Source organism: Xenopus laevis, chromosome 2L (genome assembly GCF_017654675.1).
Source record: "Xenopus laevis strain J_2021 chromosome 2L, Xenopus_laevis_v10.1, whole genome shotgun sequence".
NCBI classification, from domain to species: Eukaryota; Metazoa; Chordata; class Amphibia; order Anura; family Pipidae; genus Xenopus; species Xenopus laevis.
The window spans coordinates 42,180,230-42,198,072 of NC_054373.1; the positions used below are offsets into that span (position 1 = coordinate 42,180,230).

Sequence of the window (17,843 nt, forward strand, 5' to 3'; positions counted from 1 at the left end):
GCCCCTCATGAGGTTTATGCTGCCCAGCTCCTGGTGCACCGCAGCCATGTTGGATCACACATACACATTAAAAACGGCTAATTCCATTTAAAGTACAACGATCATGGCAAAACTGTTTCTGCAGCAGACTAATAGTGCCCACAATTTTATTATAGGAGATAATATAAATATAATACAGGAAAGGCATCTGTTATCTGGAAACCCGTTATCCAGAAAGCTCCAAATTATGGCAAGGCAATCTCCCAGATTGCTTATTTTTTCCAAATAATAAAATTTTTTACAAATGGTTTTCTTTTTCTCTGTAATAATAAAACAGAACCTTGTACTTGATCCAAACTAAGATTTAATTAATCCTTATTGGAAGCAAAACCAGCCTATTGGGTTTATTCAGGGCTGTCGTTAGAAATCACGGGGCCCCGTACAATTTCCCCCGTACATTTTCGGGGGCCCCTTGCCCCAGATCCCACCCACTTCACATGACAGTTAAAAGACCACACAGACATCAGTGCTAAAAAAATGTAACCCCCACACATGTTATTAAAAGCTATTAGGGGCCAGGGCCCCCCTATAAGTTAAAAAAAAAATACATTGGTGAAAGGGTCCCCCATAAAAGTTTTTTGAAAAAAACATTGGTGCCAGGGCCCCTCTTACAAGTTAAAAAAAATTGGGGCCCAAAGAACATTTTTTTTAAAAAAAACATTGGCGCCAGTTCCCCCCTAACAAGTTAAAAAAAATTGGGTCCCTAAAGAATATTTTTTAAATAAAACATTGGTGCAAGGGCCCCCCTTACAAGTTAAAAAAATTTGGGGCCCCAAAGAATATTTTAAAAAAAAATAAAACATTGGTGGCAGGGGCCAATAGAGTATTACAATAATACATTGTTGGCTACGGGATTCAAAAAAACCCCCCAAAAAACACACATTGGTTTTCAGAGGAATTGAACTCATGGCTTCAGGACTTCAACTTCGCCTCCTTTCATGACTTTGGGTCTTTTCGCCGCTTCAGGACTTCAATCTCGGCTGTTTCCATGACTTAAGGTCTTTTCGCCGCTTTGGGACTTCTGCATTTCGGCTGTTCAGACTTTGGACGGAGGCGGCACAGCTTTGGCACTGTCAAGGGGGGCAGGGCCCCCCTTTCAGGCCTGGTACACTTGTGCCCCCCTGATGGCAGCCCTGGGTTTATTTAATGGTTACATGATTTTCTAATCGACTCAAGATATGAAGATCCAAATTACGGATCTTCCAGGTCCTGAGCATTCTGGATAACCGGTCCCATCCCTCAATTGTAATTCCAATACCTTAAGTCATCAATTAAACTTTAAATAAATCCAATAGGATTGCTTTGCCACCAACATGGATTCACACAGATTAGGTAGGATCAAGTACAAGATACTGTTTATTTATGTCTATTTTTAAAAACAGAATTTGCTAAAAATTGAGTCTATGGGAGATGGCCTTCCTGTAATTCAGAGCCTTCTGCATAACAGGTTTCTAGATATATAGGTACGATTTACGATGTATATATTCTATGAAATATACATACAAATATTATGATATATATGTATTTTTGTGTGTATGATAGAGCGGTAGTTCCCAAAACATGGGGTTCACCTTGAAGCAGTGGATGGGTGCAACCTAAGGGCCAACTAGGATATGACCATGAAGTTAAAAATGTTACAAGGGATGATACCCTTAAAACAAAAAATGTAATGAGAAACCAACGTATCCCCTTTATAACCACTTATGATACGAATTACAACTAAACAAACTATTCTAAAATAGTGGGGTTTTTTTGCAAACTGATCCCAGATATGGCCATCTGTTTAAGCAACCACTCGTCTTTTCATTTCAAAATGAAATATAGGCTCATATCCCTGTAGAAATTGTGGACACTGTAGTGGTATAATCCAAGGGAATAGTGTTTTACATCCCCAACATGGCTCGAAACTGAGTTAGACACCTAAAATTGCCAATTTGCCGAGCTCATATAAAAGCAGCTCAGGTTCAAGGCGGGGACTGTATTTTTAGTTCAGCTGTGCAGGGAAAAGATGCACAAGTAGAATACATAGATAGGACGACTGATTTGCCCTGAAAAATGCAGAGCTTTTGGGGTTCCGATTCATTTATGTTATCTGGAAAATCCCAGGCCCCGAGCATTCTGAATAACAGGTCACAAACAAATGTCTTGTCCTCTGTGAATGTTATCGGTGAAATTAAGAGGATACTAAACCGTTGCATATTTCTCCCTGGTTGTTTGTAAATAGTCAAGTCCAATTAGTCTGGACATCACACAGTCTAGCACCAATCACCTGACGGTGTGTGCATGTGACTGTCAGAGAAAGATCTCGACAAACAAGTGGATCTTTTAATACATAGGGGGAAACTTACTAAAGGGCGAAGTGGCCAACGCTGGTGAAAATTCGCTGGCGTAATTTCGCCAAGGAGATAGACTGGCGCACTCTAACGCCAGGTGAATTTTCGCTCTGGCGAAAGAGCGTTACTACCCAAATTCATTAATTTTTTGATTTTACTTACCTCTATCACCAGACTTGCCTTTTTCTAAGTCCCAAAAAACGCTGGCGTCTTTTCCTTTTTACAGGGTGATAGGCTGCAAAAGAGCGTAAAATCTTGTATGGGGTACAATCCTCCCCCCCCACATTTGATAACATATGGCACCTAAACTAAACTGTGGGCACATGTGTAGGGTAATATAACACATCTATATCATGTTATTAAGGTTCCCTGGCTTGTGTAGTCTAATGTATTTGCTGCAGCATATACAGCCATTGTACTTTAACTGCACGCTGTATGCAAATTAACCAACGCTAGCGTAACTTCGAACTGCTGAACATATTTTCGATAGCGCAACTTCGCCAGCATTCGGTACCCTGTGCGCAACTTCGAATCTTCGTGAATTCGCATTGTCCAGGCAAATTTACGCCTGCCAAAGTGTTGCGATGTAAGGTGAATTTTCACCGGTTAGTGAATTTGCCCCATAGTGAACTGTAGTGTATTTCAGCGCTTCGGCAAATTTCAGCCTTTATTAGTGGTTCCAAGCCACTTTGGCTCATGCTTGGTTCAAGCAGAAAAATCACATTTCCCGTAAGTCAGTATAAATGTGATGCTGCACGGATCACAAAGTTTAATTTTACGAGGCATAATTATAAAAACCACATTGCTTAAAACAGATATAAAAATAAGAGGAATTACTAGAAAAAAACCTAAACAATGAAAAGTGTGTACTCCAGACAGATTTACACATGTTCCTTCGGTTTTAATATTAATAAAGGCAAACACTTGTTTTCATATAAACTGTACTGTACATGTGCCAAACCCAGACAAAGGCTCCCTTTATACAAGATCACAAGCAGACATTGAATATCTAGAAAAAAAAGGGGAAATAAAAGTCAGTACAAAAAAAAAAAAAAATACACAAAAAAAAAAAGTGACTCTCCTGTTTGGATACCTGTGTCGGCAGAGGAAAAATATTTAATAACCCATTAAATGGGAGAGGAGAACGTAGCAAAATCCACTTCCTAGAACAGTCTTTTCGGTTATTTGTCTTTGCTGGTGGCATTTACACGGGGAGGCGGGCCAAGTTGGGGAGCTGGTGATTCTTTTAGAATGTTATGATACATTATTTTATTCAGCCTTAGGAAGCCTCCCAATGATTGCCTGGGGAACGTTTACGAGAAGGAGAGGACTGGTAATCTATAAATACAAAGGGTAGATAGAGGATATATCACAGAAGTCAGACGCAGTACAGCCACTTGTTTAACGGACAGGCTAAGTGCAGAACATCGCCAAAAAAAAGTCAGAGAAAGCTCATAATAATCATTATCCTGATTAAAATAATTCTGTAACTGAGAAATACACTTACTACATCATTTCTTAGGAAGGTTCCCGAACAATAAAGAACCCCCTGCCCTTGCGATCCCCCTCCCTCTAAACAAAGCACTATGTGCAGCACTGGGAATATGCAGCGAATGTGGAGGCTGAGATAGAAAACAAAACGAAGATGCCAAAATGAAGCATAGCTGTTATCTTATAGACATGATCAGTTATAAACCGCATCCTCTTAAGTGAGAGGGTTCCATGACAAAACCAGATAGCAGCAGTTTTAGTTGGTGGGCAATAGAAATCGAATTTTGGAAACACTACAATATAAATGGATTTAGCTTCTGACTTCCCCACGTCTGTATTTATCTTTTCAACAAATTCTCTCCGATGCATTAAAAACGTCAAGGTATGTATGGGATCAGAGGGAAAACACCAGGTTCTGCCACCCCAACTCTCCATTTCTACATTTCCCTCAATTCTTCCGCAAGCTCTACCCCAAACCCTCTCCCTTTTTTGATGGGTTTCATTTCTTCCGTTTGCGCCCCCGCCCGGGGTTTGCCGTCTCAGGCTCTTGCTCAGGAGCCTGGTGCTTACGATGTCTCCTCTGATAAGTGTGTGCTGGCAGATGTTTGCCAAGTAGGTCTCGGGCACATTGCTCAGTCTTCTCCAAGCAGGACAACTGAGAACTTCCAGGTTGGTAATACAGCTCTGTGTTTCCAAATACCAGTTTCAGGTCATTAAGGAATTCCTGCACGGTCTGGTAACTACTGCATGAACATTTGCTCTGCATGGTCTGGAAGTCCATTGGGGTTGTCACCACATTTGTGTAGCCTTCTATTTCATCAGTACTGACTGGCTCCCTAAAATCAAAAGATAAAGTTGGTTCAGTTTGCAACCTTATTTTTTAGTCATCTTCATTTAACAAGCCTTTTTAGGTCCTTACCCAAACAGGGCAGATGGACATAATTTTGGCCAGATATTTGTCGAGTAGGCCTGTTGGAGGACACCCAACATGGGACGATAATTATACAATTTACTAATGTGGATTTATGATGTTAATACAACACCATCACATCAAAAACAAGCTTGGCAGCGGCACTGGTGGTAAATGTCTGAACAACAGACCCTGTAATACTTGTGTTGTGTGGGAATCCAGTACATTGGCCCAGTGGTTACCATGGTCACCTTATAAAGCTAATTTGGGTTTTTCACAATCCCAAAAACTTTTAAGGGATTCTGTCATGATTTTTATGATGTAGTTTTAATTTCTAAATTACATTGTTTACACTGCAAATAATTCACTCAAAAATATAAAAAGCATTGGGTATCTTGTCAGCACTATATAAATAAATGATGATAAAATTTCATTCTTGTATTTTTTTAGTTGTAATATTGGTGTGTAGGTGCATCTCAGGTCATTTTGCCTGATCATGTGCTTTTCAGAAAGAGCCAGCACTTTAGGATGGAACTGCTTTCTGGCAGGCTGTTTTTTCTCCCACTCAATGTAACTGAAGGTGTCTCAGTGGGACCTGGATTTTACTATTAAGTGCTGTTCTTAGATCTACAAGGGAGCTGTTAAAGGACCAGTAACATTGAAAAAATTCGTTAATATACATAGAAAAAACCCACCAAGACAAATTAAACTTTAAAATTGCAAAGCCTTTATTAAGAAATAACCAAAATTCCGCTTGTGCTCCTCTTCAGAAAGCGTTTGGGCGATCCATCATGCGATGCTCGATTTCTTCTCTATGCCTTCCTTAAAGGAGATAATCAGGGAGGAGAAATCGAGCACGGCACAATGGATTGTTGCCCTGTCGCCTTTTCTGAAGAGGCGCAGAAGCGGAGTTTCAGTAAGTTATTTGTTAATAAAGGCTTTGCGATTTTGAAGTTGAATTTGTCTTGGTGTTTTTTTTCAATGTATAGGAACAAATTTTTAAAAAAAATTTCTGTTTTGATTTTACTAGTCCTTTAACTTGTGTTAGGGAGCTGCTATCTGTTACCTTTCCATTGTTCTGCTGATGGGCTGCTGGGGGGAAAGGCAGGGGGTGATATCACTCCAAATTGCAGTAGAGCAGTTAAGAGTGACTGAAGTTTATCAGAGTACAGGTCACATGACTGGGGGCAGCTGGGAAACTGACAATAGGTCTAGCTCTATGTTTGATTTCAAAATTAAACTTTTAATAAAAAAATAAAAAAAAGTGATTGCTCTTTTGAGAAACTGATTTCAGTGCAGAATTCTGCTGGAGCAACACTATTAACTGATGCGTTTTGACAGTATCCCTTTAAAGTGACAGTGTATATACTTTTAATAAATATGTATATCACTGATCATTCATATATACCTAAAGTTCAAGGGGGCCCATTGTCATTATAGAAAGTACAAAACTGACATGGATGTTTAGTCTATTTTACAAAGCATGTTTGTCCTATCTTTTTCCCAACTGTATCCAACCCCTTCATGCCATCTCATCCCAGAAACAAGTCAGTATTTTGCACTTCACTACAGACAAAAAGCAAAATGTAGGGCTACAAAAAGCACTACAATTTAGTGCATCTTGTAGAACAGGGATTGTCATCCATTAGGTCCTACTGTGTATGTATTGCGTAATGATCATATGAATTTTAGATGTAGGCTTCAATGGAAGGGACTGATGAGAATGATAATCGCTGTACAGTGCTGTGCTGAGGACTAAAGAATAAAAACATCATTTGTGGAACGCAAATTCAGTTATAAATTATGGCAAAAATATTTTGCTTTACATACAGAAACATACCTGAAAGGCCAGCTGAATCGGTACTTTATGAGTTTTGCCAAAATCTCCTCACACTTATGAAGCTCCTGGTTCTGGCGGCGAGAGGTGGGTTTGCTTTGACGCACCTGAAAAAAAACAAGTCGATTGATATAAAGCCAGACTTTGCCTTTAATGGTCAGCATGCAAGTGCAACATAGACTAGAAACGGCGAAAACACATCCATGCAAAGTTGCAAACCAATCTACCAGCAGCAATATCTTGAACTAGCAGAATATCCAGGTCTGACTTGGACTTTTGTCTTTTTTCAACCCATGTTAACTGTAACTATGCAAATATATTGGCCCAAGACAGTTACTGAGCATTTGCCTTAAGAGAATATTTATTTCTTTGTTTTTTGATTACAATAACTGAATGACACACACAGACATTTATACAGACACATATAGATAAATGGAAACAAAGCAGCAGAAAACTTGCGTTACCATTTCCTCAACATCAGCTCCATTGTCTTCCTCATATCGTTGTCGTGAGACACGAGAATGATTATTGTTCTTTGGTGGACGCCCACGTCGAGCAGGCCGGCCCGGTTTACCTTTTGCAGCTTTGCGGGATCTCACTACAGAAGTAAAAAAAAAAATTTTTCTTTTAAAGTGTATACACAGTCACTTTAAGCAGCCAACACATCTTACAGTGCAGATAACCAACTCCATCTTGAAACTATATTGCATTGGCTCTTTCAGAGTCTGCATAGCATGGTAGTGCCCTGTGTTTCCAAGTCTTTCACACACAGTAGAACTCTCAATTTTACATTTTTCAGGGCATAAGACAAAATGGTATGAAACCCAGGAAAATGTAAAATTATAGAAATTCATTATGCAGTATATTTTTAAGGGACACAAAAATGGTGTAAAACAATGAGAAAAAAAAAATTGGGGTATTTAAAATTGAGGTTTCTATTTCACCTTACTGCCACAATTACCTCTCTTAAGGGCAAATTCACTGAAGTGTGAAGCGGCTAACGCTTGCGCAAATTCTCGTTACTTCGCCAATTTACTAACGGGTGCTGGCGTAAATTCGCAAGCAAAGTGGACCTACTCTAGCACTACCTTGCACCCTTATGGCAGGCGAAGTTGCGATATGGCAAAGGGACGTAACTACGCTAATTCACTAACTTGCGCATTTTACTGAACGTTACCTCTTGCGCCAGACTTGCCTTCCCCACAAGGCTGGAAAAAGATTGTATATTTTTTTGGGGTACCCTCCTTCCCCCCTACATTTCCTAACATACGGCACCTAAACTATACAGTGGGCACATGTATAGGGCAAAATAACTCTTATTTTATGAAGCTTTCCCAAGGCTTGTGTAGTGTAATGTATTTGCTGCTACATATACGTCCATTGTACTTTAACCTGGCGCCATGTGCAAATTAGACATCGCTAGCGTAACTGCGCTTTGCTTGATGAATTAACAACTTTGCTACCTTTCGCCTCCCTGAGCGCAACTGGATTTTAGTGAATTAGCGGCGCCCTGGCGAAACTTCGTCTGACGAAGTCAATGCTGGCACAACTTCGGAGGTAAGTAAATTTGCCCCTTAGGCCCCAATCTAGTCTTAACTTAAAATCTCTTCTCCCTCTGTAATGTATAAAGACTGGAGTGAACAGATGTCTAATAAAACAGCCAGAATCCAACTTCCTGCTTTTCAGCTCTATAACTCTGAGTTAGTCAGCGACTTGAAGGGGAGCCACATGGTACATTTCTGTTCAGTGAGTTTGTAATTGATCCTTAGCATTCAGCTCAGATTCAAAAGCAACAGATATGACCCATGTGGCCCCCTCTCAAGTCTGATTGGTTACTGCCTGGTAGCCAGGGTAACCAGTCAGTGTAAACCAAGAGAGCTGAAAAGCAGGAAGTAGTGTTCTGGCTATTATGTTAGACATCCAGCCACTCCAGCCTTTATACATTACATTTTTGCCTAACTATATTAGAAACATTTTTTATTTTGCACAGCCTATTTACCCAGTTTTTATTTTTTATACGGAACGATTCCTTTAAAATAGAATTCCCAATCTTTCTACTGTCGACTATTCACATGCCCGAGCTGTCTGTTGCTATCAGAGGCTCACCCAACCTTATCACAGGATTCACCTTTGAGTCACTGCCCGCCTTGCATCTAAACTCAAATGCATCATTTTTGGGTTCTCTACAAAATTGCATGTATCCTCGTTCAAACAGATCACTTATTCACACCCATATATTCCCAAGAGATTACTTTTTTTTTAAATTTAGCAAAAATATCTTTTTAGACGGGTTTCACCCAAATATAGGATTCAACCCAGCTCCATCCTATAATTCTGCTTTCATAAAACTCACTGGGGGTCATTTATCAACACTGGGCAAATTTGCCCATGGGCAGTTACCCATAGCAACCAGATAGTTGCATTCATTGTTCTACCTGCAGTTGCCGGAAAAAAGTCAAGCACTGATTGGTTGTTATGGGTTACTGCCCATGGGCAAATTTGCTCAGTGTTGATAAATGAGCCCCACTGCTTTCTGTCATCTCCTTTAAGATGACTCTTACTAGTCTGACCTCCACCAGAGGCACAATCATTTCCAGGATGTCAGCAGTGATATTTAGGGATTTATACCCCAACCCTGCAACAGGGACATCTAATACCTTTTCCCCAATAGAGATTTGCTCAGTCTATAAAAACAAAGTATGATCAAAAACAAGCAAAGGCTGCCTGGGCCTCGTACTGTTTATTTATAGCAAAATAAACTGCTCTTAAAAATAGCATAGCTTCTACTTAGATTCCATGCAAATATTGCTTTGTATTAAAAAGCAAAGCAAGTCCAGCCACATGGAGTCTGATGCGCACAGACAACTGCAAGGAAAACATTTGTTCCCCCACCCAAGTGAAATTGCTGAGCTACAGCTGCTGCTGGTGAGAGATGAGTTTAGTAGTAGCAAAAGAAAAAAAAAAAAAAAAAGGCCACACAGTGGGAGCTTGCAGTTGCCAAGTTAATCGGTGACAAATGAACTTACTAAAGGAAGGGGGCAAACATATGTGGTGTTACTAGGACATTGGCTAAAACATTGAGCTTGAACGCCTGCCGCCGCGCTGTGGCCACATTCTGTAGAGAGGCGGCTGTTGCCTGCACACACACGCTCATCCTCTTCTATCCCTGGCCTTTCATCTTTATGTCCAACACTTGCACACAAACATCTCTTCAAAAGGCAACAGCAGTGAGAGAGTGCGAGTGTGTGTTCTCATTCGAAATGCCCTTGTTTAATTTAACCCCTTCAAAAACACAACTTTCAAATATGCAGTACAAGGATTAAAAAAAAAAAATTTGTTCTTCATTTCATGACTGTTCAACAGGTAATTAAGATTTCCTTAGTGCTGAAACCCGACCTTGTTTAGAAATATTGCAATAAACACAATTGAACTACAGAAAGTTTAAATTGCAAAGAACTCGAGGTCAAGGACAGATCCAGACTGTGATTACTCAATGTCCTACTTCATGAGGGCCGTAGTATTGACACATGCAGGTTCTGACTCCAAACAAAATACCATAAGGCACATGAGAAGGGTCAGAAACTGCCCCCCCATTTAGTTGAAATAGAAATACCCGAATGTGCCAGTAATGGTACCTTAAAGGAGAACTAAAACCCCCGCAACTGTTCTGCTTTAACGTGGCCTTCCATTTTAATTTGTTTAGCAATACAGGTATGGGATCGGTTATCTGGAAAACCATTATCCAGAAAGATCCAAATTACAGAAAGCCTGTCCCCATAGATTCCATTTTATCCAAAAATCCAAAGCATTTCATTTTTCTTTATAATAATACTTGATCCAAACTAAGATATAATAAATCCTTATTGGAAGCAAAATCAGTCTATTGGGGTTATTTAATGTTTATATAATTTTCTAGTAGACTTAACGCATGAAGGTCCAAATTACAGAAAGATCAGTTACCCACAAAAACAGCATTCTGGATAACAAGTCCCCTATCTGTATATACTATATAAGCTGAAATAAAGCTTTCACTTAAAGGAATGGTTCATCTTTAAGGTAACTTATGTTATAGAATGGCCAATTCTAAGCAACTTTTCAATAGGTTTTCATTGTTTATTTTCTAGAACTTTAGTTGTCTACTAATGTGTTGTCTTTTGCTGCTGTAGCTTCCCAAGGTCTTATATAAATCTCTATCTTTTTGTTCCCCCCCCCTATTTTCTTTCTGTAGCCCCCTCCCCTTGTTTAAACAAAATCAATAAAAAGAAATACCTGTTAAAAAAAAATAATATCTGACTGCTAATCAACCTATATCAGTTTTCAAATGGGGGTCACCAACCCAGATGAAACTATTGCTCTGTGCGGCTACAATATTATTTATTACTACATCTATGGGACCTGTTGTTATTCAGAATGCTCAGGACCTTGGATTTTCCTGATAAGGAGTCTTCTGTAATTTGGATCAACGTACTTTAATGATTTTTTTAAATTTTTTTATCAGTCAAACCTAATGGGGTTGTTTTTGGCTTCAGTAAGGATTAATTATATCTTAGTCGGGAACCAGTAGAAGGTACTGTTTTATTATGACAGCAAAAAAGGAACAAAAAATAAAATCTGAATTATTTGATTAAAATGGAGTATATGGGAGAAGGCAATCATGCGATTTGGAGCTTTCTGAATAAAAGAAAGGTTTGTATACCTGTACTTATACCATCTGCTATTCATCTTCACGTCACTAACACAAAGCACTGCCTGATTGCCAAAGTAAATGTGACTGTGGCAACCAGATAAGATGCTAAACTGGAAAGCTGCTAAACAAAAAGCTAAATATTGCAGAAACTTCCAACCCGGTCTACATCATGCTAAAAGTTAAAGGGCACCTGTTGGTTTAAAATATTTTCCCCAACAAAAGGTGTGGACTAATGGAGCCCACACTCCGGTTGAGGGCAGCAGTTTAAATAAATGATAATAATAATCCCCCACCAGCGCTAGGACACTCAAATTGGAAGGGAGCTCCCGGCAGAGCCAGTTTAAACAAAAACCTACGCCCCAACCAGAGTGAGGGCTCTATTAGCTTGCACTTTTGGTTGGGGAAAATATTTTCGGCCAACAGGTGCCCTTTAAAAGGGTGGTTCACCCGTTCCTAGCAACTTTGAAATTAGTCTTCATTATTTATATTAATTGTTTTTGCGTTATTTGCCTTTTTCTTCCAAATCTTTCCAGCTTTCAAAGGGGGGGGGGGGGGGCTACAGATTTTACAGCACAAATGCTCTGTAAAGCTACACTTTAATTGTTACTTTTTCTTTCTTGTTTTTCTATTCAGGCCTCTCCGATTCATATTCCAGTCTCTTTATCAAATCAGTGAATGGGTTCTAGGGTAATTTGGATCCAAGATACCAGATTACAGCAACTGCAAAAGGGAGAGCTGCTGAATAAAAATCTAAACCCAGAAACCACAAAAATAAAAAATGAAAACCAACTGCAAATTGTCTCCGAATATCACTCTCTACATCATACTAAAAGTTAACTGAAAGGTGAACAACTCCTTTAATGTAAAGCTAAACTACCCCTTTAACAATTGCAAAAGTCTGCATAAAAAGCCACCATAAAACTGAGCAGCCTGGCTAAAAGTCTACATTTTACTCACATCTCTGTCCCATCATTTCCTGCTCCTCCTCCTCTTCATCCGATTCCTCCTCGTCTTCCTCCTCAGATTCTTCTTCCTCCTCCTCTTCATCTTCATCTTGAGTGGAGTCTTCAGCATAATTTCTGTTACACAGGAAACTTGTTATAAAAACATGCTTGGTGTGTAAAGAAAAGTCTTATATTCAACCAATATCTTCATAAAAGCTAATGTAAGAAAAATTCAGAGCTGTTCCTTTTGTGTTACTAGAAATGACAGGCTGACCATAACTGCAACACTTATTTTACAATCAGGGTTATAAATCACGGAGGAAAATGACATCACTAAACTGATCATAAGGTTATTCATGGCTTGTGTATTATAATTAATTTATAATTAATATATATCAAAGCATAACATTTTTTTATATCAGAGCAAAAACCAAAAAGTATAAAATTACATCACTAAACTGATTATAAGGCTATTCATGGCTTGTGTATTATAATTATATAAATATAATAATCAGAGTAAGAACCAAAAAGTATATTTTAAAGTAGAATACTTTCAATAAAGGCAGATTGCGCTCCTTATTTCATAAATGTCACCAACATTTTGGTCTTCCAGAACTGCCATTTTCTGATGACTGACAGCTGGAGCCATTTATCAAACTTTTTATAGTCTTCCTGCTTTGTAGACATTAATTTGATTAATTTTCAGATCACTTGGTTGCTTAGAAGAGCCAATGATTGTTGAGTGACAGCTCCAGAGCTGGGGGTGTCGCATTTTATTAAAGCGATAGTTCCACACAGCGGCGATTCTGACCAAGGAGCCGCCTGAGGCGGCTCCTGCAATGCCGCCCCCCCTCACCAACTTAAGTGTCGGGAGGGGAGGCAGAAACACTATTGCGGAGAGCGCAATTGCGCTCTCTCGCAATAGTACAGCCGAATTTCCGGTTCAAAAACCGAAAATTCGTCTCTTAAAGGTGCAGGAGCGGCTTTTTGCCGCCCCAGGAATCCTTTCAGGCGCTGCCCCTGGTTCCACATTCCTGATACATGAGGGAGTCGCCATCCCTTTTATAAGCTCTCTGGTGATAAACTTACTGTTGGACATTGCACTCAGGCTTCCACACAACAGCCACTTTCCACAATGCCTCAATTGTTGACATCAGCCTTGGGGAGGAAGGCCAACATTCACATAGGCTGATGATAAATGTAAATAGTGCCCAAGCCCATCAGGAGTTTGGCCTGCCCTCAACTCAAAGTATGGGCTATTGCGAAAGGAGCAGAGTAAGACTCTGACATAGGTCCATAAAAGGTGTTTTTGGAAAACTGAAGTCAGTCAGGAGGCAGCAGAGGGTTTATTAAAAAGATGGCATTTCTCATAAAAGTAAACGTTCCAATATCCCGTTAAGCTCTGCAATGGTCAACAGTTAACTCTTAACTTATTAAGACTTATTGAGGTAATTATTTTCTTTGCTCCTATGTTTTAAAGCTTATATAAATAATATGTTACTTTGCATTAACATTTGCAAATACCTCTGACTTTTTTAGTTTATATCTGATTAAGTTCAATGGAACAATTGTAATTGGATATCTGTGACTGTACTACCCTTAAGCGGTTTCAATGTGAGAAATCCCCACCACTCAGTTGTACTGAAGATGCTCAAAAGTTTTCAAGAATACTCAAAAGCACAATTAAGATTTCTCTCCAGTAGATACTAGTGTGTTTATACAGTACCGACCTGCCCCGAGAACTTCGTCTGGCAGTTGCAGGTTGGCATGCAGGACACAACCATTCTCCATCGGGTATGTTAAACAATACTGGTCGCAGACAGAAGAGATGGAATGCTTTATTACATTCATCGCACAGAATTAGCTTGTCATCTTCACCTGGATAGAGTAAAAAAAAAAAATAAAGATTACAAACATTGTTAGATGCATTTTTGCCAAAACCACCACAAATAGAGATGGAACATTGCACTTTTCTTAATGATGAAGTACAACTACAATCTCTGACCAGTTTAATGCAGGTAAAACAATGGAACTAGATCTGATTAGTTGCAGTGGTTTGCTGCACTAGTGTAAATGTGGTCAGTATTCATAAATAAGTGATAAAGATAAAAAGTGTTCAACCTGTTGACTACAACTTAATCCTTTTAAACGAACCTTCCATTATGCAGCAGTTTGGCAGGTAGCATTTAATGGTCACCTGCTTGAAAGCAAACATCTCATTGGCTGCTCTAAGAAACTGGTACAAATTTATCATGTATAAATTACCCAAAGAGGAGGGAAAGTGTTCTTAGGCTAGGGACACACCATACTGATTTCAGCCTGCAAAGAAACCCTACCTCCACTTGGGTGCTCCTCTGCCTGCAATTGGAAACATTACCTGCTCTCGGGCACAGGATACCGCAGCGGATTTCGGCGCTGCACAGTGATATTTTGCATTTAACTAGGTTATCTATGTGTCTGCCTGCATCCAAGCAGAAGTAATGTTTCCCCCACAGAGGAGCAATTAGGGCAAACATTTTCTGTCTGCGTTTCTCCTCAGGCAGAGATTTGTATGGCGTGGCCTTAGCTTTAGTAGAGTTCTTCTTCCTGGTGACTAACAGAAGCCCACAAGACATAATTCTTTTTTAATTGCCAAGGGATATTTATAATGTGCACTTCTGCCTCTATAATATAAACTAGCGGTAGGTTTAGGTACCTTTCTTGCGGCACACTTTACACCGTGCATTTTCAGAAGACATATCCCACTTGATACAGGCATCCAACATGCCTAGCAAGACATGCATGCGAGAAAATGTTTGGGCATCCCGAATGGCAGTTTTCCATTTCTCAACAGCTGATGCAACCTGTGGTATTAGAAAAAAAATTGTTCACAACGAGGACGGAGGACTCAAACGAAAGAATCCAAAAATCAATTACCTTCCAGTGGTAAGTATAAAGTACACCTTCTAGCTGTCTGTCTGTTTTGGCAGGATACACCCATATTGTACCTCATAGTTATAGTATAGTGGTACGGAGATCTGGGTTATGTATCTATACGGAATGGGCAGATCAGAAGCATGTGCAATAAAGGGGCAAAGAGAATGGCTAAGGGCGAATGTCACTTGCCAGACCGACTCTAATCAGCACCAAATGAAATACCCAAGAGCATAAAAATGGTTTCTAAAGTAATTTGTAATACAGAATTAACTTAAAACCTATAGTATAGCTACCCGAGTCAAGTAGGGGCAGATTTATCAAGGGTCGAATTAAAAATTTTTTTTTTTTTTTATGGTCAAAACTCTCAAATTCGCCTAGGGAGTTATTCAAATTCGATTAGTTTTTTTAAAAAAAAATTAATTTGATTTTCGAGATTTATCATACTCTGGCCCTTTAAGAACTCGAATTTGACTAAGTCACCTTAAACCTGCTGAATTGCTGTTTAAGTCAATGGGAGAGGTCCAGGGATCAATTTGGAGTTGTTTGCAGCCTTCCTGACATTCATGTTTTTTTTTTTTTAAAAATTCCAATCAAATTCATCATTTTTAAAAATTCGATTTTACGTTTAGGGGAGTTTTTAAAAACGGATATGAATTCGAAAATCGACCTTTGATAAATGTGCCTCCCAGTGTCATGTTTCTGCCATGAATGCCATGTTTCTCTCGAACGGTCAAAATAGGTTCCCAATACACAACAGAAGCAGAATTGTAAAATATATACTATAGTTTAAATCATGAAAGCAGTGTATGTGGCCAGTTTTAATGTTTTCCCAATTGGATTACATGCCAATTGTATTTCTCTTTGCCCATTAAGGCCCAAACAATATCTAGCCAATGTGGCAGCAGTGAAATTTCCATTTATACATAACTTTCCAGTATACATTTTAAGCTACAAGTACCCGACATCTCATGACAGTGTCAAGTGATTATGCTTAAAAAGGCAAGTCAAAATAAACTTGGTGGCAAAGCATACTTTTAATTAGGGATGCACCGAATCCACTATTTTGAGATTCCCGAATCCTTCACGAAAGATTCGGCCTAATACCGAACCGAATCCTAAATTGCATATGCAAATTAGGTGTGGGAGGGGAAAACATTTTTTACTTCTTTGTTTTGTGACTAAAAGTCATGCGATTTCCCTCCCCGCCCCTAATTTGCATATGCAAATTAGGATTTGGTTCAGCCGGGCAGAAGGATTCGGCCGAATCCTGCTGAAAAAAGGCCGAATCCTGGCCAAATCCCGAACCGAATCCAGGACTCGGTGCATCCCTACTTTTAATTTAATGTTAATTCAAGGCTGCACCATTGAAAAGTGCAGAGTCCTCTCCCTGTTAAAATGAAGTTGCAATCAACTTCTTAAAAAAAAAAAAAAAAAAAAAAAAAAAAATGTGCCACCGTGAGGACATTCCCAGTACGTACACCTCAGAACACAGTTTTACTTTGTAGGCCTTTGTATAGAGATATCCTTAAAAGGGGAATGTTCCAACAAGCATAAACAAACTTTATTTTCACCTTCTCCGGGAGCCTAATCGGAAAAAATGTTTGGAACGTAAACAAAGGCCTCTAAAAATGTTCATAGACAGAATATGGACCCATATACCCAACAGTCACTAAAGTATCCCGAACTACAGAGTCATTTAAACAAACTATTTTGCCAACATTAAAGGAACATTTTAAAGTAATTAAAATATAATGCAGTGTTGCACTGTACTGGTAAAATTGATGTGTTTGCTTCAGAAACACTACTATCGTTTATATAAATAAGCTGCTGTGTAGCAATGGGGGCAGCCATTTAAAGGAGAAAATGCTCAGATAACAGCAGCTTGTTTATATGAACTGTAGTAGTGTTTCTGAAGCAAACACATAAGTGTTATCAGTGCAGAGCAACACTATAAAATATTTTCATTACTTTTAAAACACTAGTTTTTTGGTGTTACTTTTCCTTTTATTGCATTTTAAATAAAGAAATACAAGTTTTTTAAGGGCAAGGGAAACTAAAGTCTATAATAGAACAAGGCTAGAAATGCTGTATTTTGTATACTAAACATAAACTTACTGCACCAGAAGCCTAATCAAACAAATGATTTATGCTTTCAAAGTCGGCAGCAGGGGGTCATCATCTTGTAACTTTGTTAAACATCTTTGCAAGACCAAGTCCTTGCACATGCTCAGTGTGGTCTGGGCTTCAGTTGGGAGGCTTAGGGAATGTCATAAATTATCAAAACAGCACAACTCAAATAAGTACTGCTATAGAAGCAGATACAGCAAGATTTCATAGTTTTTGTATTGTTTAATACAAAATTTGTCCAACTCTCCAGAACCAGTGGCTGCAGCAAAAAGAGCCTACAAATAGAATCCCAGTTTATCCTTTTAAATCTGGCTCCATGACCTTTGTCCTTGTAGCTGCAAACATTAAAGAGGATGTAAAGGCAAAAAAATAAAATTTTTACTTTATTAACTGAAAAAGAAACCTATCCCCAATATTTTAAAAAAACTGTACAGTTTTTATAAGAAATCTGACTATGCAGTGAAATTCCCCCCTTCATTTACTTTCTCTGACTGATGCAGATATGAATCTCTACATGGTTGCCAGCTGTTCTACAGGGAAACAAACAAAGCTGCTGCTG

General features: G+C 39.0%; 1 protein-coding gene across 2 annotated transcripts in view; it reads right to left on the reverse strand.

The window, feature by feature from the left end:
* Window positions 1–3,106: 3,106 nt before the first annotated feature.
* Window positions 3,107–17,843, reverse strand: part of baz1b.L (bromodomain adjacent to zinc finger domain 1B L homeolog) — a 42,323-nt gene continuing 27,586 nt past the window's right edge. Inside the window, exons 14-20 of one of the 2 annotated variants that reach the window (XR_001934357.2) lie at window positions 14,937–15,084; window positions 13,972–14,119; window positions 12,255–12,376; window positions 7,075–7,208; window positions 6,614–6,717; window positions 3,466–4,699; window positions 3,107–3,381 (exon numbers count right to left, since the gene is read on the reverse strand). Coding sequence is in view for 1 of the 2 variants with exons in the window: in XM_018246193.2 (XP_018101682.1) it covers window positions 4,363–4,699; window positions 6,614–6,717; window positions 7,075–7,208; window positions 12,255–12,376; window positions 13,972–14,119; window positions 14,937–15,084 (993 nt within the window). In the remaining variant the exon portion in view is untranslated. Of the gene's footprint in view, window positions 4,700–6,613; window positions 6,718–7,074; window positions 7,209–12,254; window positions 12,377–13,971; window positions 14,120–14,936; window positions 15,085–17,843 lie in introns of both variants that reach the window. The other variant, XM_018246193.2, reaches the window with a different exon arrangement.